Raw genomic sequence first — 24,608 nt, forward strand, 5'->3', positions numbered from 1 at the left:
CAGTATGCTAGTCTTGAATAGTATGTCACGAGGGTGTCAAACTCGAATTAAGTATAAGGTTTTGACAGTGATCAAACGTCCTTTACACTCATCAGTGTGGTTTATTCTTCACATATCCCATCATAGTTCGAACTTGTAAGGCCAAAAAAAAAAATCCTGTGTTTCCGGTAACCCGACCGACCCTATTTTTTCCTCGTCGACCCTAATCTTTTTTTAGTCATAAAAGTAAAAAAAATGAGAAAAAAAATATCCTAAAATAATATATTTCTTTAAATATATCGTTATTATTTTCGTTGTTTGTCTTTTAATGTCCCAGGAGAATATACTTTCATTCCTGATTATGTATTACCGAGACGGGAAAACAAAAGGGTGGAGGGCGGCGAACCCTGTCCGATATCTTAAAATTGGCAAACGCATGTTTACGGTCCAAACATGTGGTTGATCCCCGGAGACATATTTTGCTGTCTTTATAATGAACATATTTTGAATTATAGTTCGCGGTGTTATCGGCGATTTTCCTCAAGCAGATCAAAAATTTAGTTGATAATTGACTGTTTGGCTAGAAGATTATCACAGATTTATTGAAATGGAAGTGCTGGATTTTCCTAAAAACCGATCACGACTTATAAACGAGTATTGTATACAAAAAACACACCAGATTTCATGGGCAAAATTGGCGGGAAAATACGGTAGTCGAAGGTAAGGAAATGATTTCAGACAGTAAACAATGCTGTTTATCAGACTTTTTGTAAATAAGGAAACGCGTAGATATAACATAATTGATCTGATGCAAAATTGCATGATATGGAAAGTGTAAAAAAACAACAACAAAAACAAAACCCGACCTGCCGACCCTATTTTTTCGCCATGTTACCGGAAACACAGGTATTTTTTTTTGGCCTAATGGATTGCCCCTCCTTATTCAGATGACAAACGTAAAACCAAGTAGAACATACATAACTATTATATAAAATCACAGTTGTCCTGTTAGCGCAGTCGTTAGCCAACCCGCTTCTCACTAAGGCGTCCCGGGTTTGATTCCCGGCAAGTAAGAAAGCAAGATGTTTGTTTTCTGCTTATATGCTCTTCCATATCATATATACATTTATAACAAAGCTGTAAAAGTACTTTAAAATAGCATACACGTAAAATCGTTCACACACTGTTAGCATATAAGATGTAATATACTACTTATTAACGTTCAATAAAATTTCTTAAAGGTATTGCATGTTTTGATTAGATACGATTAATTAGTTATAAGTTTAAAGTTTATACTAAATTGTGAAGAAAGCTGAAAGCTTATCAAATAACTAAAGATAACGTTTTCTTGGTAGAAACCAGGACAGGTGATAAAAATAGATTGGATGAGAAAGTACCCATGGTGGGGATCCAACCCCAAACCTCTCGGGTAAGCTGCAGGCAACTATACCACTAAACCTCTTATCCTGAGAGAGGATCCAACCTAGTACATTTTAGGAGGCAGACTCATATACCACAAGACTAATCTCAACCTAGTTGGGATTGAACCAACAACCTCTTTGGTGAGAGGAGGACACCTATACCACTATCCACTATCCCCTGGTGGGGATTAAACTCAAAATCCCTTAGGTGAGAGGCTGACACCTATACCACTAGACCACTCTCACCCTGGTGTGAATTTTACCCAAAACCCCTTGTGTAATAGGCGGACAATTACCACTAGACTACTCGCTACCTCGTAGGGATTGAACCCAAAACCCTTTGGGGGAGAGGCGGACACCTTTACTACGAGACCACTCTCACCCTGGTGGGGATTGAACACAAAACCCCTTGAAAGAGAAGGGGATGCCAATACCGCTAGCCTACTCTCAACCAGGTTGGTATTGAACCACAAACCCCTCCGGTGAGAGGCAGACACCTATACAGCCTGACTACTCTCACCCTAGTTGGGATTGAACCAATAACCTTTTGTGTGAAAGAAAGGCACCTATAACACAATACAACTCTCACTCTGGTGGGGATTGAACCCACAACCTCTTAGGTTAAAGGCGGACACCTTTACAACTAGATTACTCTCATCCTTGTTAGGATTGAACAAATACCCCTTTGGTGAGATGCAGACACCTATACATCTAGGCTTCTCTCACCCTGGTCGGGATTGAACCAACAACCCTCGTGTGAAAGAAAGGCACCTATACCACTAGACCACTCTCACCCTGGTAGCGATTGGACCCACAACCTCTTTGGTTAGAGGCTGACACATATACAACTATTCTCATCTTGGTGGGAATTGAAGCAACAACTTCTTGGTTGAGAGGCAGATACCTATACAACTAGACTACTCTCACCCTGGTGGAAATTGAGCCAACAACCTCTTGGGTGAAAGACAGAAACTTAACAACTAGACTAGTCTCATCCTGGTGCAGATTGAACCAACAACCTCTTGTGTGAAAGGCAGACGCGTAAACATTAGACTTCTCTCATCCTGGTGGGGATTGAACCACCAAAATTGAACCTACTCTCGTTCTGGTTTGAATCACACACACACCCGTTTGTGTGAGAGGCGGACACCTATACATCTAGACTACTCTCATCATGGTGGGGATTGAACCCACAACCTCTTGGATGAAAGGCTGACACCTAAAAAACTAGACTACTCTCATTCTGGTGGGGATCAAACCCACAACCTTTTGTGTGAGAGACGGAAACCTATACAACTATACTATTGTCATTCTGGTGGGGATTGAACCAACAACCTCTTGGGTGGGAGGCTGACACCTTATGCCACTAGGTTACTTTCATAATGGTGGGAATCGATACCTTTATCACTAGAATACTCATATATATTAGTTATTACTTACCTCCTTTGAAGCAAACTAATAGAATTACTAATACGCATGGAACTTTCATTTTGACATTTATTCTGGCATTATACACTAACAAGTAAAAACTGTAAATCACGATCTTTTAATTCCGATTTTTGTTTTCCATTAACAGACATACTATTTAATACGCCATCACAAAAAACAAAAACACGTTTTAAGCTTGATATACAAGTTATCATATTTGTCAACTAGAAAAAGAGACTCATTGACTTTTTACCGATACACTTCCTAGTAGCTGTTAAAAATTGTCATTAAACGAATCCGCTTCCAATCGAAAGACAATTGCTTATCTTGTAAAATACTTATTGTCACAATTGCTTTTGTTTGTTACCTTCCTTATAAAAATGTTACTTAATGCCGAATTTAAGTGGTAGTGTCTGACTGTATGTTGTTGGATACTTTTATAAATATTTTTTTTCAAATCTTATGACAGTAGTAGTCGATATAGGCGAATAATTGTGTATATAATGTAAATCCAAGTGTCCTGTTTATGGAAACTGATATCTTGTTACCAAATATGTAATTTTAATCGTTTAAATAAATGTCAATTTCTGTCAATTATAATAAAAATTGAATAAAGCAAATAACGGTTCTTGTTTATACTGATAGTGATCAAATGCATTTTGGGCGTCGTGTTGTAACACTGATGGCGTTCTTGAAGTTATGTATGCTAGTCGTAAATACTAGGATACGAGGGTGTCAAACTCGTATTTAGTATAAGGGTTTGACATTGATGAAATGTCTTTTGCACTCTTCAATGTGGTTAATTTTCAAGTATCCCATCCTAGTTCGAACTTGAAATGGCTTGCCCCTCCTACATAAAACCGAGCAGAATATATATATATATATATATATTACTGCATCTTATACCACGATTGTCCGGTTAGCGCAGTGTTTAGCGCCCTATGGCGTCCCGGAATCTATTCCCTGCCTGGGCGGATGTGAGTTTGGTTTGTGGTCACCAAGCCGGACAAGTGATCTCCTCCAGGTTCTCCGGTTTTCCCAAAATCCATTACGACTTTACTCCTGCGTAATATCGGGCCAACGAGAGTGATTAACGCAATGTTGTAATTACTTGTAATAACCACACAGACATTGAAATTAGAATTGTGTTGATTTGTGTACAGAGTGAAATGTAAAATCTTATAAGTTCATGACATGACATATTGAGTATATTTGCGAGCTAAATAATGTGTATTGTATTTGTTTTGTGATTGTTTCACAGAGTATTAAATCATGAAGAACTGTAATAATAATAATAATAATAATAATAATAATAATAATAATAATAATAATAATAATTATTATTAATAATAATAATAATAATAATAATAATAATAATAATAATAATAATAATAATAATAATAATAATAATATCTTTATTTAGAGAAGGTATAAACACATTATGACATAATTACAGGTTCAACCATAACAACATCATATTTACAATGTGGCCTTCTATGAAGAAAAACAAACAAACAAAAACAAAATGCTTTTGGTAAATCATAAAACATCTGCATCGCACTTATACATTCCTATACAATAACTTTTGATGTTTTGAATATAATTATTCTATACAAATCATGTTTAATTAAAATAACAATATACATCATGTACACGCCGACAGATACTCAATAAAACACAACAATTTATAAACAACAGTTATTTCAATCTTTAAGATAATGAAAAGATGATATACCTTTTTGAAACTAATGATATGCACATTTCAAGAGGTGCACTTTATAATTATGCTTAACTGTGTTTAACTTTTTTGCATTTCGTATTTCATCCGGAATAGTATTCCAAACCTTCATACTGTAGTACGAAAAGGAATCCATGAAATAATTAGTTCGCGGTGTTTGTATTAAAACTAAATCTTGTTTTTAAGTTGATCTTAAAGAATAGTGTTCATTATTTGCAAAGATTAGCAATTCAGACATATACCTCGGAGCCTTTCCATTAAAGGTTTTATAGACAAGGGTTGCACAGTGATATTTACACCTGTCTGTAAACGTTAGCCACTGAAGTTAAAGTGAAGCTTAGTTTTCGTATGTATTATTTAAACCTTGGCCTCACTTGTGTTTTCTTATATGAATCACACGCGTAGCGAGATTAAAGTAAGCCCGGTATGGTAAGGATAAAGGATGCGCGTGAAACGTTTTCCCTTAACACATCATATCACGCCTGTAACATGAATGACGCAACGTCATTGGTCAAGGACTGGTCACGCGCCCTATAATTTTCCATATTGGGTCACTTATCTTTAGAGCGTACCAAAATGACGTATATTATCCTATTTCGATGAATAAATGAAGCATTTCCAAGAATGGTTGGCGTATTGATAAATTTGAACAGGTTGCCGACGTGATATATACGTTACGGGGTTAGTAGGTGACCTTCTATGGGATATACTGGGCACAGAAAACCATATTCGAGTTCGAGCTTCGCCTTCATCCGATATGTTTTCCATATTAATATCATTATGAGGCATTTTGGGTCATAGTCTTGACGTTCATGATTTTAATGTGCATTCTCAAAAAGAGATCCTTCGAAAGTAAATAATATGTTTAATGACACATTCAATTGTATGCACTTAGCAGTCCCGGAAAGATTTCAAACACAGCAAGTGCAACACTTGACAATACTATAAACGACTGCATGCACCTTAAGTATTTGTTAAACATTTCAACCGCCTGTATTAAGTTTTTTTAATATTTTTATTCGCTTTCACCAGCTATGAATGTTATTGATGAAAAAAAGTCGATATTAGTATACAAATGATTGTATTTACTGCAACACATGGGTTTGAAACTTGATTTTGAGTTATGATATTAAAAAAGTGATTTTGATAATGTATGCGAACAATGTATCAAATTATTCCCACTCAGTAAAACAAAACAAATACAGTTATACTATATCCAAATGTAAATAAATGCCGAATACAATGCCTAGTATACCAATTTGTTAAAATGCAAAGTTTAGTTACAAGTTTTTTTTTAAATCTTTTAATCTGTTTAGTTAATATTCTATTCTACAAAGTGAGAGTGTAAACCATGACAACGATAAAATGGACTGCCGTGATGAGGAAGGTTATACACAATTATTTACATATTTGATAACAAACGGTTGTTGTTGTCTTTGAAAGTAAACTCGAAACTTTCTGAAATTATTCTAATAATTGGGACCATAAGTGTTTTGTCACATTGAATGGTCGAAATGATATTTTCAAAATAAAATATGCCCCTTCCAGAGCACTCATGATGAACGCTCTGAATTCAATATACATGCACGTCCAATGTCATCTATTGATTAGAAACAACAGATACATAGTTTACAAAGTTAAAAATATAAAATGAAAAGTATGTATAAAATTTTAACTTAGTATATGTCTTTTATGAGCTATGAACAGGCTTGCTTGCCATATCATTGAACATGTTTTACACTTGTATATAAAGTTATGATATTTGGTCAGGTTCATTAGAAGTAATTCAACACCTAGGTTTGCAATCATTTTCAATTGTAATAACCTTTTTCAATATCAAAATAAAATGGATGAAATCACATTGTTTCGCTAAGATGTCAAAAGCACAATTTTTCACGGAGTATGTGTCATTGTTTAACCCAATAAAAAGACTCAAACTTATTATGACGACAACTATAAGAAGCATACGACAACGATTCACAAGAATGGCAATCACAGTCTCAGTTTGATTGAGACTTTTATTTATTAATTTAAAATAGTAATGGTAAACGCGCAATTGCCAACGTTCACTGACAACCACAGTCTCATTTTGATCGAGACTTTTAATTATCAATATAAGATAGTAATGGTAAACGCTCAGTTGCTAACTTTCACTGGCTCCGTTTGTTTGAAATGATAACTCGACATATTTTCAGTGATCTTATAAATAATTTATTTCCCTTGAACAACGATGTGGAAATCAGCAGTAAAAACATTCGGTATTATTTTGACTCTATATTTGATTGATATAATGCTAAGAGTATATTCTTTGTGTTATATATTTATTACGTGGACACAAAACTATAACTCTGGACTTAAACCAAACGGAAGTTTTGGACTAAGATTTAAATGACACATTATACACAATATAACGTAGTTGTATTTTATATTGGACATTAACGATTACTGATTATAAATTCAGAATAGCACTTCAGTGAAGTGTTTGGAATCAAGAACTTAATTTGAATGTAATACGCCTCTCAATATGTTTGGTATTATTTGATTTTATATCTATATGTTTTAATATTTTCTTATTCATATTTGCTATTAAAAAAATATGACATATTAATAAAACCACAATAATAGTGTATTTCCTTAAAGCCTGTTTCCTATTTTTCGATTTTTTTAAGCGAAAGTATCATACTTCAGTTGCTTAAACTGTATTTTATACATTGTTTTTACACTTTTGTATTGCTGTTTTGTCCATATCAAGAAAAGTAATTCATGATGGGAGTTTACGTTGTGTATTTGAGTTATCTTTCCCTCAAAACAAATAAAGAAGGTAATCCGATTCGAGGCTGTAACTTGTTTCAATGACCAGATGTTACAACTATGTTTAAAATATTTTCCATTGAAAGTTTCACAATTCTTTAAATGGAAAATTTTACACAATTTATGCCATAACAGAAATTGAAATTTTTGCTTGATCTTGTTAAGGGACATACGATTGTTCGAGAAATTGGGACCTGTTTGTTTACTTAACCATGGTACGATCTAGTTTACAACATGAAATGATAAGATTTGGTAAAAACGGTCGTTTACTTTGAGAAGAAGTAAAATAAACAAAAATGCAATGAAAATGAAATAATAAGAACTTGATTTATATGTGTTTACAAACAGCTGGCTTACACCACAAATGCCATTGGTTATCAGAATGATTTGCTATTGATGGAAAATGTCGCCCACAAAAAATGTTATAGGACGAATCGAAGATCAATATTTGGTGATACATAATTTTTATTCTTCTGAAAAGAGCTGACTAGTGGTAGATATGAACAATATATCTGTTATTAACATTACCCGGGCAATGTAGTCAAACAAGGTCCTTGCCATTCATAAAGCAAATGGGTAATTACAGAGCATGCCAGAAGGCATCACTGAGGCATTTATGGATTGAACCGTATTTTCGTGCCTTCATGCACTATGATCGCTTGGGCTCGATTTGGAAATCCCCGTAGCGCGTTTGAGCATTTTGGTAAAGTCGAAAAATCGTGCTCGGGCGTTCAGACTGTGTTGACGCACAGAAAATAAAATTCAGTCTTCAAGTTTAAAGTTTAAGTACATACTTTGAAGTTTTTCAATTCAAGATATGAAATATTTCAGGTAAAACTAAGGAGCAAAAACATATTTTCGACAAAAAAATATGTGAAAAGGAATGATCGATATTTGAAACGTCGTTCACTATTAGTTAAATGAAGATGAATTAGTCGAATCTGAGTTAAACAATTGAACAAAAAATGACGTCATAATGCAAAATGAACGTGAGTTTTCTCCATAGAAAATACAATGAAATTTTCGAAGTATGTTTAGATTTAATAGAAAATCCACTTGGTGATACAAGGCAAGCTTCGATCAAATGTAAAATAACATTTACTAAAATAACTCTCTATTCTGAATTAGAAATATCGCCAACAACTCCAATTTAACACGAGTACGAAGAAATGTATTTAATACAGTCAATGCGTGATAAAACATGGCATATTGTTTGAGGAAAAAACCCAAACATTTTAAGGGTACGAAAAAAAACACACAAAAATAATAAATAACAGCCAATTGTTTAACGCTGGATAAGTCCCCCAAAGGTTCTCTTTGCACACAAAAGTATTTTGATTGGTCAACAATTATTATTGCATTGATATATTTCAATTAATAAAACGTTAACGTAATAATAAATTATTTTTTTTAATAAAAGGTCAACGTAAACCACACCAAGGAATCATCTGCTTTTATACAATTGGCAGCAGTTAAACAAATATGAAATGAACATAAAAACAACAAATGGTATCAAAATACAAAAACTATTATGTCCTTACTAATTCACGTCTTTTATAACTACATTGAAAAGTAGAGTAAAATAAAGCATTCCCCGGTCTTGGAAATGTTTCCATTACTCTTTCACACCTGATATATCTGATCAAACACACACCAATGTCGATAATATAAAACACAAATTACATGGACAAGCCAAGTAGCTAAACATCTAGCGAAGATCCTGTTTTAAGGAACAGTGACCAAGTCCGAACATACACTTACCGAGAAACAGTCAATGTCACATTACAACACACATTTTACGCAAATAACAATTTAAAACTGTGGTTATCAGTAAACGGTGTGGTAACATCACTTACGTCCAAAAGATATACATGAAATGCAGTAATTCCGTCTGACACATAGACATAGCACATACGTTTTCTTATTGGTCTAAGTGAGGGATTTTCAAAGTCGATTTAACGTAATCCAAAGAACAATATGTACTTAAACAGTATATCATTCAATCTTGAAAACCACAAGGAATAGCACAGTAGTCACAAATCTACTATTATAATAATTATTGTGAAGACAAAAACCAAAAGTAATGTCAAACTAAAAAACTCATAAGAAAACTAGGGTTCGAAATTACTTATGAGGGGTTGAATTGACGTTAAAAGGCAAGCAGGCTTTTAAAAGAGTACATAAAGAATGTTTATGAAAGAGTTACTACACAATATCTCATATAACATTGTGACTCAGGTAAAATTAACCAAACACTTTTAGTTAAATGTTGGCTTAAGTAACAGCAAGCCCCCTATATTATTGTAAACCCCCCTTATTACAGATGCAATTTCTAAGATTGATTAATATTTGGAATGAAAAATTACATCTAATTAATCAATTCTAAATACAATTTTTATTTTAAGAAATGTATTGCTATTTATATCAAACTTTCCGCTTATGGGCACGAGTGTGACGATATCTTTCCTGACATTCATTCATGATATTATCCCTCTTGGTCCACGGTTTCCTCTGATAAAATCAACGTCAACATATTCTTTGGAGCTGACGGCCTACCTCTGGTCTGTTACTTGCTGGCTGTATCCAAATGTTCTTTATCTACATCTTCATAGACTGGGTTGCTATTTGACACCTAAATGTTGAAACAAATTCTGTTGCTCGATTACCTGATATTGCTTAGTTTGATTCCTTTAAAACGACAAATGAGTATTAAATTAGTATTAGTAACGAGACTGAGTGCACATGCGCAGTAAACACATTCTGTTGTGGCAATAATATACAACAAAAAACATCCAAGAGCATCTTACATACAGGTTTTACATTTACGTTCATTAAAATGTCTTGGAAAGGTTCATGTTGTATAGTCATACATTTCAACAACGCCCTTATATTAAAGACAATGATTATCAGCTAAAAGTAAAACACTTAATAGTTTCATGAAATATAAAATGACACAAACTAGTTTGATCTTACTTGTTTTACAATTTTTATTACAATTAAATACTTGTTAGAGCCTTCAATTCTAACGTATCATTCGAAGCAGATACCATAAACATACTACCTTCGTTGTTTGGTCAATTTGGGAGTACGGGACGTCTTCGTTCCTTTCTAATGTTTCATATTCCTGCACGTTGGCTGCAGTGAAAACCGTTTACACATATAGTTTTATTCGATCAACAACATGAGAGGTCCTTATAACATGGTCGACAATGTAATAGAGATAGGTGTTATTTTATTTTTTAGCTCAATTATTATAGTATCACGAAGTTTATGTAATATAACCAAACAGATTTTTACTAAATATTTACTCGACAAATCGGTGCCATGAAAAAAACAATCAGATCACGTAGGTTATGTAATTTCACCAAACATAATTTTACTAAATATTTACTCGACATATCGGTGCCATGAAAAAAACAATCAGCGGCTATTTGAAATGCAACTTTTAAATTCACCTTAAAAATATTTGATACTCAAATGACAACTACATGGACAAGCCAAGAACTAAATATACAACCCATTTAGGGGCACAATGTAAGATCACAAAGGACACTGGACACGTATCAAAATTTCTTTTTGTAATAAACGATTGGGTAAGGGCCCACATTTGATAACATGGAAAGAGCAACTCACCATATTGTGCAGGTTGACTGAAAAAGGCATTGTAAACAGTTATCATTAGTTCATTATTGATATATGCACACAAAAAATCCATTAATTTCAAATGTACAGCGCTTTCTAAATGTTGTTTTTCAAAACAAATATAACATGAATGCAGAAACTCAAAAGATACTGTAAAGAAAAATAAATGTACGTACGGTTCAATTGGATTTTCGTGATGCTCCTCTTTCAAAAACCCTACATCAGAAGAAATAAATGTGAAATGGAAACGCTGAGATGGATTGAACAAAAAAAAATCAATTAATGCAATGGATGTACCCGCAGATTATACCTAAGCATTGGTAATATTTCTGTACCAAGTGACCCCCAAACAGATTATCAAAGAAAATCGTACAGAAATACTGAATCAACTTACGATTTCTGGCGAAAACAATGGCCGTTGAAACAAGAACCACCACAATAAAAACGCTCAAACCAACGGCAATCCCCTTTATTGCCATGTCTTTACTTTGCGTAGAAGCTGTCATTGAAAAAATGGATCTTTTGGCAAGAAGTTTCATTCATTGAAAACATGATTTTTTATTTAGAATATTTTGGAAGTACATACTATTTAAAAGAAAATAAATATAACAAAGGAGCCCTGTTAGAGCATCTGTAACAGCTATAAAATACCAAAAGCTTAATTAGAAATAATTCACGCACACATGCACGCACCCACACTAACGCACGAACCCACGCAAATATACAATAATAAAAACGTACCTCTTCCAATTGCAACAAATGAGCTGATCGTACTTAAGCTATAGTTTCCAGATTCGAAATAAGCTGTACATGTGTAGTTTCTGTGTTCATTTGTGTCCAATGGGAGTATATGAACCTCACATTTATGTGACTTATTGCAAACGATGAGTTGTGTGTCTCCGTAAACCGACCAAACAATATCCGAAAGTAAGCTGTTTGTCGTGCAAATTACATTGGTTGTGGCATGAGCATTAAGCAGTATTTCGTCTTTAACCGATAAGTGAACACTCAGTTTATCTGAAATACGCAAAAGGAACTTGAAAAAATAAGTAACTTATTTTTATTGTTTATGACTATCATTTATCAACGTCAACACTGTTATGAATTCAGTAATCTGGTGTTTAAGAACTCTATAAATCAATCAAGATACGTACATGGTACTTGTACAATATATGATTTGGATAGTTGAACATCAAAGTTGGAGCAATTGACGCTGCAGGTAATAGTTTGACCATTGTTTTCTTTACTGATACCCGCAAACTCAATTACAGCTGAGTCGTGTATTTTGTTTGTCACCTCTCCGTTTGCGTTTAGAAGTTGGCCATCTTTTGTCCAAGATATCAAGCAATTGCCATTGAATGTGTCCGTTAAGCAACTGAACTTCAGAGTATAGCTGTCCTGCAAATAGCTTGGTATACTTGGTGCATCCATTGTCAGCTTCGATGGAGGATCTGTGATTAAAAATAAGTCAAAAAGAATCATGGCAAACTGATGCCCATGTTTTAATCGACAAAGAAGCAACGCTAGTCAAAATCTTTAGTCAGAAGTATCAAACGTGTACAATGCGTTTTAAATAGGAGTATAAATTTTAAATTTAAATTTGATATCTTTGATGAACTTTACGCTATGATCAGCTATTCACGTTTGACACGTTTATGTCACCAAGGGTGGGCAAGCTTATTTATACTCGCACTAAGGGCAAGGCCCATTCGGCAAGTACTCCGATATGATCGTTAGTCAGTTTAAGATTATTGAGCATATATAGTGCACAGACAGAATGTAACCCTGGTTAGGCTATCCGGGTTCCTTAATGTGCATTAGTGTATAGCACTGTCACACGGGACACCTATTTAACACCCCCAAGTGTGTTACCACTAGACCACGGATCCGCAACAAATGCCAAAAAGGGGAGGGTAAGCTTATTTACACTCACCATCGGGGGTAATGCCAACTGTTTTTATAAAGAAGAGCTAAAATCAGAAACAAATGTGTTTCCATCACGTTGATGGTTAGATAGAGGTCTTTAAAATTCAAGGAAAATCCACAGGAAAAAGAAAACAAAACAGTATTATAAATAATCTATTGCATAATCCGTGGGTAAGTTTGTATTGCTTTTAAATATTTAATACGAATATCACTTAAATGGTATGGCAAAAAACGGACAAACCAACTACTAGTAGCAAGACCTGTACATGACTCAGTGATTTTCTAAGCATTGGTCCTGATTCAATATTTGAGTGTCCTCATCATAGGGTCGTGCACATATTACATTAAAACAATGCCTCCGGTTGATACACATGATTAAGAATAATGGATCATCAGAAAAATATGCGTATAGTTCTTGGGATTAGGAGCAAAATGAATCATACTGCATTTTCACATTTTCTGTTTTCTTACTTATTTGAGTTTGGGCTTACTCTTATTTTCTTGTGTGTGTGTGTGTGTGTGTGTGTGTGTGTGTGTGTGTGTGTTCGTGCGTACGTGCGTGCGTACGTGCGTGGGTGCGTGTGTTGACCTTTAATTTTCCCCGTATATTAATGGTATGCGTATTTCGTGGCACACCACAGGAACATACCTCACAAAATATTTTCATAAATAAAGGGAATCTTCTTCATACTAGTGTATAAAAATTTCAATTATATCAATATGATATCATCTAAAACCAACCATCATCTATAATTTGAATTATTATATTACTTGGTTTACTCTTAGCGTGAAAATATGATAATACATTTCAATAACATGACAACAGAACTAACATTTGCAATTTATTATCTTTTGTTGTGTCGCTGTCTCAAATAATGGTGAAGATGATACGCAAGACACAACATTTCTATTCCAATCTTTTCTGGCAGGGCTGTTAAAAGTTAAAATTGTTGTATATGTTCTTGTCGAGTTGTCGTAAGTCTTTATATGGTCTCCTGAATAATTCACTCCATCCAACCAGAGACTTAAATTTGTGGCGGGTCTCCCTCCTCTTGAAATGCACGTGATATTTGCTGGACTTCCCTCTCGCAAGATAGGTACGTTAAGCACTGGAACCTCAGGTTTTACTGAATGAAATAAAGATAGTTTATACTTCAATACCATTATCGATGATATCGACATATTTGATGATGATAAAAATAATTGTATATAGATCTATATAAAGCAACAAACAACTTAATGACAGTTTTTTGTCTCAGAATAAGCTGATTTTGGCATCAATGTCTTCAATTCAGTTATATAAGATAACTCACAAAAGAACAGATCTGAACTGTCAGGAAATCTTCCGAAAATTTCATTTACTTAAAGCGTTCTTAACTCTTTCGACCACAGTTTTCGGAAATAAATATGAAACATTGCCATTTAACCTTTTGTCCACAGTCCTATATCACTGGTTTCAAGACATTTACGCAAAATTTGGCTCATTCAAGACAAAAAATAAAAGAACAATCTGTGAGAGTGCAGCTTTAAAAATGTAAAAATACTCACATACTGCGGATTAAAATTATAATTGGATGCGGTTACGTCCAAAATAATATTACATGTAGAGTGAAAAGTAAAACGCAATGTGAAATCTTTTATTATTCCCCAAATAGATCAACCATGACGTGTTTTTCGACAAATTGTTTCTCATATGAAGTGTGTCTTCAAGGTATTTCTAAAATAGGGAAGAGTCAGAAATTGCCTTACGTGCAACGTAGAGTTTAGCCGACATTGTTAACGGTTTTTCAAGCGCTGCATTGAAAACACTGCAGGCTACGGTCTTCATATGATATTCTTTGCGTATAATTCGGGACATTTTGTAAATATTCTCCGAGGAGGTATCTCTGTACGCCTTATATTTAACATCGTCGAGGTATATGTATGGGAGTGTGCCCCCAGATGTATTGCAAAATACATGTTCGTACATATTTGCACCTAAAATGACAACCAGGCATTTGGGACAATCCTGGACGTTTATCTTTGACCGAAGAAATGGCTGGCCAGGCGGAACTAAAACAAAACACCTTATGTAAATCAACATCATCATCATCATCATCGTCGTCGTCGTCATCATCATTAATCAAACAATCAATCAATCAATCAATCAATCAATCAATCAATCAATCAATCAAATAATTAATTAAATAATCAATCAAATAGTCAATTAAATAATTTTTGGTCAATCAATTAGTCAATCAAAAATCCGTATCATATGTTAAACGCAGGCAGATGACAAAACAAAATCAAACATTCAACAAACCGCTTGCGTCTGGTATTTCGTTTAACGAAAGTTTGCGTTAAACTCCAATTATAAAATAGTCGTACCTGTCACCTTAACAAAGACACGTTCAGTATGAAGACTGTAAGTGGTATTTTTCGTACATTTCACACTGTAATTTCCCGTCGTCCACCGAGTGGAGTTATACATGGTCAAAACAAATTCTTCACTGTGTATTTCTTCCTCAGTCAACAGACCCTCCGTCAAGGTCATTAAAGATCTTGATGATTCATTATACCACTCACGAGTGTATTCACCAGTGAGCCCAACCACCGCCGGTGAAGGATTATATGCTATTTCAACATTTTTGCCCAGAACAGGATTTGGTGTTCGAAGATGAATATCACCACACCCCACTGAAAGATATTTAAGCAAAATCAGCAACAACAAACAGTTATTCAATGCCCGAATATAAATGTTCAACATCATACAAACTATTCCTAATTCAATTAAACAAGTGTATTTTGTTTGGGAAAAATGATTTCTTTTGTTTTTTGGCACACGCCTTCTCGTAGATTTCTACCTTTTCATATTACAGTTAATGTATTTTGTAATAATATAAGGGAATTGAACTTATACGAACAACTATATTGTTTTAAGAATTCTGCAAAGTTTAATATATATCTCGTACAATTGTACAACATAGAACAGTACTTTTAGGTACAAAGGTAAAAAATAACCTACATCATAAAAAACTTATTTCAACACCTTCAATTGCATAAAACAACAGTGCGTAAATTAACTGACATGCCTTGTAAATCTAAACGAATGCTTTGGCTGCTGCAGTCACCGTATACTGCATATAGGTGTCCAGAATTCGGAATATTTGGATACACTGTGGTAAAAACGCCCAACGTTGCATTATACATATAAACGTTTGATGGAACAGCTATCCATCGTGTAACAGCACTAGTGTAGAAAATTGTAGGCGTTTGAGTAGCCGAGAATTTGAACGGCTTGAAGGATATTGTAACATTTCTCCCTTTAAAAGCAGGCTGTGAATAATAAAGATTGCCACAAATTTCGCAAACAACTGAAACAGAACATCAGAACATATATGCATTTGTATCAATACTGTAAACATACTTTAATATAGCATATAGTGTTACACGTAAAGACTTTCATACATTGTTAGCATATACGATGTGATATACTACTTATTTACGTTGAATACAAACTGCTTAAACGTATTGTATGTTTTGATTAGACACACTTATTAGTTATTAGTTTAAAGTTAATACTAAATTAAACTCGATTGTGAAGAAAGCTGAAAGCTTATCGAATCACTTAAGAGTACGTTTTTTTGGAAGAAACAGGAATCTTTTTAATTTTGAATGGCCACGAGAAAGAACCCAAGGTGGGGATCCAACCCAAAACCAATGGGTAAGCGACAGGCAACTATACCATTAAACCTCTTATCCTGGTTTGGGATCCAACCAAGTACAGGCAGACACCTATACAACTAGACTTCTCTCCTCATGGTGGGGATCGTACCAACAACCTCTTGGGTAAAAGGCCGACACCTATATAACGTGACTACTCTCATCCTGGTGGCGATTGGACCCACAACTTCTTGATTGAAAGACAGACACCTATACAACTTGACTACTCTCATCCTGGTGGTGATTGGACCCACAATCTCTTGGGTAAAAGGCCGACACCTATATAACGTGACTTATCTCATCCTGGTGGCGATTGGACCCACAACTTCTTGATTGAAAGGCAGACACCTATACAACTTGACTACTCTCATCCTGGTGGGGATTGTACCAACAACCTCGTGGTTGAAAGGCATACACCTGTATAACTTGACTACTCTCATCCTGGTGGGGTTTGTACCAACAACCTCGTGGTTGAAAGGCAGACACCTGTATAACTTGACTACTCTTATCCTGGTGGGGTTTGTACCAACAACCTCGTGGTTGAAAGGCAGACACCTATACAACTAGGCTACTTTGATCTTGGTGGGCATTGAACCAACAAACTCTTGGGTGAAAAGCAGACACCTATACAACTAGACTTCTCTCCTCCTGATGGGGATTGAACGAACAATCTCTTTGGTGAAAAGCTGACATCTATACTTATATACTACTCTGACTCTGGTGGGGATTGGACCCATAACCTCTTGGGTGAGAGGCTAACACATATAACACTAGACTACTCTCATTCTGTTTTGGATCACACCCACAGCCTTTTGTGTGAGAGATGGACACCTATACAACTAGACTATTGTAATTCTGGTGGGGATTGAACCAACAACCTCTTGGGTGAGAGGCTGACACCCATACCATTAGATTACTTTCATAATGGTGGGGATTGAAACCGAAACCTTTTGCCTGAGAGGCGGATACATATACCACTAGAGTACTCTCATATTGTCGTTATTACTTACCTCCTTTGAAGCAAATGAATATAAACGCTATTAGGCATGGCACCTTCATTAATATATTCATTTTATTTTATTCACTATCAAATAAAAACTGTAAATCACGATATTTAAATTCCGATTTTTGTGTTATTTCCATTAACACACATACTATTTAATACGCCATCACAAAGAACGAGACCACTTTTTAAGCTTGGTAATCAAGTAGTTCATATTTGTCAACTAGGAAAAGGGGATAGGTTTTTACCAATGGTCGTTCTAGTGACTGGTAAGAATTGTCATTAAACGAATCCGCTTCCACTCGAGAGACAATATCTTATGGTGTAAAACACTTATTGTCACAATTGTTATTGTGTGTTACCTTCCTCATAAAAATGTTCCTTGACGCGAACTTTAAGTGGTAGTGTCTGGCTGTAAGTTCATCGATACTTCTATTGAGAATTTTTATTCAAATCTTATGACAGTAGTGGTCGATATAGGCGAAATATTGTATATATAATGTAGATCTAAGAGCCTTTTTAATGGAAATTGATGCCTTGTTACCAAATATATAATTTTAATCGTTTAAAAAAATGTCAATTTCTGTCAATTATAATAAAACATTGAATATAACAAATAATGGTCCTTGTTCATACTGCATGTGATCAAATGTATTTTGGCGTCGTGTTGTAACACTGATGGCGTCGTTTTGGATGACCAGTATGGTAGTCGTGAACAATATGATACGGGGTGTCACATTCGCATTTAGTATTAGGCTTTGACATTGATGAAATGTCCTTTGCACTCATCATTGTGGTATCACATTCTAGTTCGAGCTTGTAATTGCTTGCCTATCCTACATAAAACTGAGCACAAAATATATAACTGCAATGTTATAACACGGTTGCCCGGTTAGCTCAGTGTTTAGCGCACTCGCTTCGCCCTATGGCATCCCGGGATCTATTCCCGGCCAGGGCGGGTGTGAGTTTCGTTTGTGCTTACCAATCCGGACAAGTGGGTCTCCTCCAGGTTCTTCAATTTTCCACACAACACAAGACCTCAATACCGCGTAACATCGTGTCAACAAAAGTGATAAACGTAATGTTGTAATTACTTGTCATACATACATCTATTGAAATTAAGGTTGTGTTGTTTTTGTGTGAAACACATTATAATGTAAAATCTTAAGATATCAAAACATAACACATTGAGTGTATCTGCGACCTAAATAGTGTGTATTGTTTTGATTTATTGTATTTCCTTTAGTATTATTGTGTGTATTAAATCATGAAGAACAATAAATAAAAATATTAATTTTGAATATAATAGCATGGATCGATTCAAGGCAAAATCTAAGAAACTTGGTCAAATATTATAATAACAAACCCTGGTAACACAATACTATCTAGCAATCATAGACTCTGGGTGTCACCCCCACCCCTCTTGGAATCAGGCATAACGTACTTTCTGACCGGACTCCAGAATACCACTTTTAGGTAAATTCAAGTTTTAACAGTTTAGGAAAGCTTGACGTATGATGAAATCGTCATATCGCTATCTAAATGCATTGTTAACCTCAATGACAATATGTCAAATAGAATTTCCTTTACGTAAATCTGTTCATGAAGGCGATGTCCTTTCTTTGACCTTAGAGGGGGCGTATCCTAGGGGTACAACCTTTTGACATTCGCCCCTCCCTCAGAATCAAAATTTGAATGGTTTAAAATGTTGGCAGAGGAGTACTCCATATTATTTTTTAATAATTTCTAGTCCGAAATGGTTAATTTTGAGCGTTTTTCTTTCTTTCCGTTAAATTTTTAAATATATTCATATAAATTATCAACCATAAGTCACAACAATTTTAACTGGTATATATTAATTTTACTGTCATGCTGTTTAGATTCAATAGTTATCGCTGAATAAAGGAAAACATTTGGTTCGATAAACTTTATTAAAAAAACCTATAATGAATATTTTATAGTTACAAACGTGAAAAGATTGAGAAAAACACACACGCAACAATATACAAACACAAGAATGTACAAATACATCATTACACAGATGGTAAAGACAAAACATCTTACAAGGCGTCCATATATTTGAAGAAGTATAACAAGATGCCCATGATGTCCTATGTTCCACCGAATGGACTTTTTTGGTTTGTTTGTTTTTACCCCAAGAATGTACATACTAATTACAGGCACTATACGGAGCCCACATTCAAAGGGAAGCAATAAATGATCCTCATGGATCACAGACGGCAAAAGGAGATCATCACTACAATACGACACATCTCTATGTACAGTTTGCCTCCCTTAGAGTATACTTCTGCTAGGGATAAAGTATTTCAAGGGCCCAAACCCACTCATGCATAAGCGGATCTGGCTGGTTTAAGGGAAACATCTAGCTCTAATAGATATCTAACTACTGTATGAGTTTTATTGAGATACAATCAAACTTAAACACCGGATAGCATTCGCAAGCAATTGTTTACGGACACACTGACGGATACCATGCCACGGCATAAGCTCTTCTGGCATTTGGCCAATAAAGCTAAATTCATTCAATACTCTTTAACAAAGGTAAGGGAGAAAACCCACCGCTATCTTTTCAGTACAGGTTGTCTATCTTAAACTGTAAGTTTCACCACTTTAACAAAGTCAAGTGAGTGAAAAAACTACGCTCACTGAATACACGTTGTCTCCCTTAGACTGTTTTTTTTCATTTGACAACAAAAAGCAATTTTGATCATTTCAAGAGTCATAATCAAGTAGTGAAAAGGCGGATCTGGCTGGTTTAAAACGGAACCGAGCTCCCATGGATAGTTTACTACTTTATAAGTTTGATTAAGATACAATTAACACTGAATTCTTCTAACAAGCTAAACAAGCAACTACTTCACAATCGAACTAAAGTAAATTAGTATTATCATGGATATTATTTGCTTGGAAATCTCAAAACTCTTCATAGATTGCTATCAGTGAGACTGATGTCGCTGGAAATCCCTGGAAAGTCATTTGTATTGAATGTAAACCATTTGGTAAATGTCATTTCTCAGATTGATTTATGAGTTAAATCAATTAAGAATTTAAGCAATGTTTTGTATATGAGTACATCAGCTTGTGAGCACGTATGTAAAGTTATTATCTTCCCTGACATTAGGTAATAATATTGTCACTGTTTGATCCACGTTCTGTTCTGATAAAATCAACGCCAGCAAATTTTGTCGGACTTGGCGGCTTCTGTCTCGCAGATGGTTTGCTGGCTGTCTCCAAATGTTCGATGTCTATATCTGCATAAACTAGGTTGCTTTCTGAACCCTAAAAATACATAATAATGCCCTTGAGTGACAACAATGTATAAAAACAAACATTGTGCGATTACCTAATGTTGCTGAGATCAAATTCCTTTAATTGTCACATGAGTATTTTGAGAAGGCAAAAACAAACACAAATAAACAACATCGAAAATTAAATGACGAACAGGTTAGGGTTATCTGATATGTTCATGAAATACAAAAGGATGCAAATTAGTTTGATTTGTATTTTGCTTAATTGCTTGATGTTTTTCTATTGAAGTACTGACAGTTAATAATATTTGTAATACTGTTTTGTATCTGCCTTCACCTGTAAACACTGACTATGATATATGTCCACATGGGCCATGGCCTTCTAGATGTTATGCAAGTACAACTGTGAAACTTTGACTTTACTCTAAAGCAGTGGTTCAGAAAAGTTTTGATAAACTTAAAGTACATGTTTCAGTTTTATTTCAAATACATGTGTTCATCAGTATTCATACTATTTATTTCTTATCATACATTTTTGGATTGCTTTTGCATATGTTTCAGACCATTCAACTGTGACTTGTCATTTACAGCCGGTTCCATAAACATAATACTTTCGTTTTAGGCCCCAGTGCTTCTGTTCTATTTTTTTCTGATTTTGTTAACTTGGGCGTACGAAACCTCTTCGTTCATTTCTACTGTTTCACTTTTCTGCACGATGGCTGCAGTGAAAACCGTTTACATATATTGTTATATACGGCAAACAATTTAAGAGGTTCTTATGCTATGGTCAGCATAGTAGTAAAGGAATGTATGTTTTTTTTCAGGAATATATAGATCCATGTTTGTTTCACATACAAAAACACAGTACAATTTTGACTTAATAATTAATCGACATATCAGTGCCATTTAAACGACATCTCGGTGCCACGAAATCACCAAATCCATGGCTATTACCTTAACTTTATCTTTTAAATAGTTTGGTTACATGAGATGAATAACTCACCATGTTGGACAGGCTGACTGAAAAAGTAATTTTAAAAAGTCATAATTGGTTCATTATTTATGTATAAACGACCATCTACACCAATTGTCAACGGAGGGCGCGTTCTAAAAGTTGAAAATGCTGTTCAAAACAACTAAAACTACTAGTACATGAATGTAGAAATGCAGAAACTGAAGAGATAATATCAAATAAATCTACGTACGGTTCACTTGTATTTACGTGCTGATTCTTCTTTAAAAATCCTACATTAGAAGAAATACATGTCAAATGAAAGCCACGAGGTAGAGCAAAAAAATCCATGGATACAAACGATAACCCTCGAACACTATTTACAAAATTTGCTACCATTTCTGTAAAAAGTTACCCCAAAACACAACGATAAAAACACAATACAAATGCTTGGTAATCTTACGTTTTCTGACCAATACGATGACCGTTGAAATAATGACAACCGCAATAATAACGCTCAACCCAATGACTATCCACACTATTGGTATACCGTTACTGTTGGTCAATGACGCATCTTCACTTTCATTAGGAATTTCATATGGTTTTTGTGTCGAAGATGTTATGGAAATAAAATCGGAACTTTAAGTCACAAGTTTGTTTTATTGAAATCAATAAATAGCTGGATGTTTTTGGGAAAAAAGGATATTCACGAAATTATAGGTTTAAACATTGGGCTCTCGTGAAGTTTTTAAATACGTAAAGATTAATAAAGAAACAAAATAAAAATAACAAGCACACGCACGCACGCATGCACGCACGCATACCAAATATACTAAAATAAAAACATACCTCTTCCAATTGCAAGAAATGAAATGGTCGCACTTGTGTCATAGTCTCCAAATTCGAAAAAAGCTGTGCATGTATAGTTTCTGTGTTCATCTGTTTCTATTGGCAGTGTATGAATCTCACATTCTATGGACTTATTGCAAACGATAAGTCGTTTGTCTCCGTTAACCGACCAAACAATATCCGAAAGTGGTAGGCTCTTTGCCGTGCAAGTTACGCTGGTAGTGTCATGAGCATTTAGCCATACTTTGTCTTAAACCGACAAGCTAACACTCGGTTTATCTGAAATAGGCAAATGGGAATTGGAGAATAGAAATAGTCAATTATTTATTTTTATTATGTATAACTATTTTGTCATTTATCAACGCCTCTTATAAATACAAAAGTCCGGTAATGACTCCAAAGGGTTTTAGAACTGTATAAATTAGTCGAGATACGCACAGTGTACTTGTACTATATGCGACTTTGATAGTTGAACATCAAAGATGGAGCAATTGACGCTGCAGGTAATAGTTTGACCATTGTTTTCTTTACTGACATTCACAAACACCATCAAAGACGAATTATGTATTTTGTCTGTCCCGTATCCGTTTGCACGAAGTAGTTGCCCATCTGTTGTCCAGGATATCAAGCAATAGTCATTGTTTATGTCCGTGAAGCAATTAATATTGAGAGTATATATGTCCTGCGAATAGCTTGTTATATTTGATGCGTTCATTGTCAGCGTCGATGGTGGATCTGTAAGTGATAATAAATCAATCAAAACCGCAACAAACGGATCCACGCGCTCGTCGCTTTTTTATTTCCGAAGGGCATAGTTAATCAAGTACTTTAGTAAGAATGATAGGACTTAATACACACGTTTGCGTGGCGTTATAAATAGTAGTATGAATTTAAAATGGCATTTTGATGACTTTAGTATGATTTAAAGCTGTACTCTCACAGATTAACCGTGAAATATGTGAAAACCAGTGATATAAGACATATGACAAAAGATCAGATCGCAGTTTTTTTCCGATCGAAAATTAATTTTTCATGGCTAAAAGCGTTATTAGCGCTTGAAGAAAAATGCACAAAGCATCAATTTTTGAACATAAGTATGAAAACCTGCGATCTTATTTTTGTCAGCAGTCTTATATCACTGGTTACCATGCATTTTCCCAAAAATAATCTCGTTCCAAGACAAAAAGTTGTCAAACGTCTGTGAGAGTGCAGCTTTAAGCTTTGAACAACACTTAACGTTTTGCACGTCGACTACGTCACCGCTATGCCAATATATTTACTATTTTTATTAAAACGGACAAAAATCAGAAACAAATGTTTTGTTATAAAAATAATATTTAGATTATGGCCTCGGGCAACAGGTCAGTGTCAACCCCTACACCAAGGAACAACAGTTTCCTCGTATACTAGTAAGGCCTAAATAGAACTTAATGATTTATTTCAAATGTGCTTGAATAAGATGCTTGGCCATGTTTATTTTTTAACCACGTGTCCTGATAAAACATATGACATGATACTTTAAAACTATGCATCCAACAGATGCACATATTTAAGAATAATTGGTTCAGGAACAACACTGACTTTAGGATTCGGGATGCGCAGCAAAATGAATCATACTGCATATTCACATTTTTGTTTACCAAGATTCTTGCTAACATAAATTTTATATTATAATTATATGAATAACCATTTTACAAAATAGAACAGTACTTTGTACAAAGGTAATAATTAACTAACTTCGTGAAAACCTATAGCTTATTTCAGCGCATTTAATTGCATAAAACAATATAAAATCAAAACTGACATGCCTTGTAAGTGGAGGCGGATTTCTTCACTGTAGCATGACCCGTATTTTGCATGAAGGTATACAGTATTCAGAATATTTGTT

General features: G+C 34.6%; 1 protein-coding gene and 1 long non-coding RNA gene across 2 annotated transcripts in view; both read right to left on the reverse strand.

The window, feature by feature from the left end:
- LOC128214177 (uncharacterized) overlaps positions 1-17,813 on the reverse strand; it is a 28,126-nt gene extending 10,313 nt beyond the window's left edge. Inside the window, exons 1-7 of the mRNA XM_052920519.1 lie at positions 17,658-17,813; positions 16,017-16,298; positions 15,313-15,621; positions 14,695-14,997; positions 13,779-14,072; positions 12,174-12,470; positions 11,881-12,036 (exon numbers count right to left, since the gene is read on the reverse strand). Coding sequence (XP_052776479.1) covers positions 11,881-12,036; positions 12,174-12,470; positions 13,779-14,072; positions 14,695-14,997; positions 15,313-15,621; positions 16,017-16,298; positions 17,658-17,718 — 1,702 coding nt within the window. The 5' untranslated portion in view covers positions 17,719-17,813. The remainder of the gene's footprint in view (positions 1-11,880; positions 12,037-12,173; positions 12,471-13,778; positions 14,073-14,694; positions 14,998-15,312; positions 15,622-16,016; positions 16,299-17,657) is intronic.
- Positions 17,814-20,159: 2,346 nt separating this feature from the next.
- LOC128242737 (uncharacterized) lies at positions 20,160-22,626 on the reverse strand. The gene is made up of 4 exons (XR_008262687.1): positions 22,335-22,626; positions 22,125-22,164; positions 21,923-21,939; positions 20,160-20,950 (listed from the first exon to the last, which is right to left on the reverse strand). It is a non-coding gene; the product is annotated as an uncharacterized LOC128242737 (long non-coding RNA).
- Between the last annotated feature and the right edge of the window lie 1,982 nt (positions 22,627-24,608).

The sequence above is a fragment of the Mya arenaria genome, chromosome 2, assembly GCF_026914265.1.
Source record: "Mya arenaria isolate MELC-2E11 chromosome 2, ASM2691426v1".
Taxonomy (NCBI): Eukaryota; Metazoa; Mollusca; class Bivalvia; order Myida; family Myidae; genus Mya; species Mya arenaria.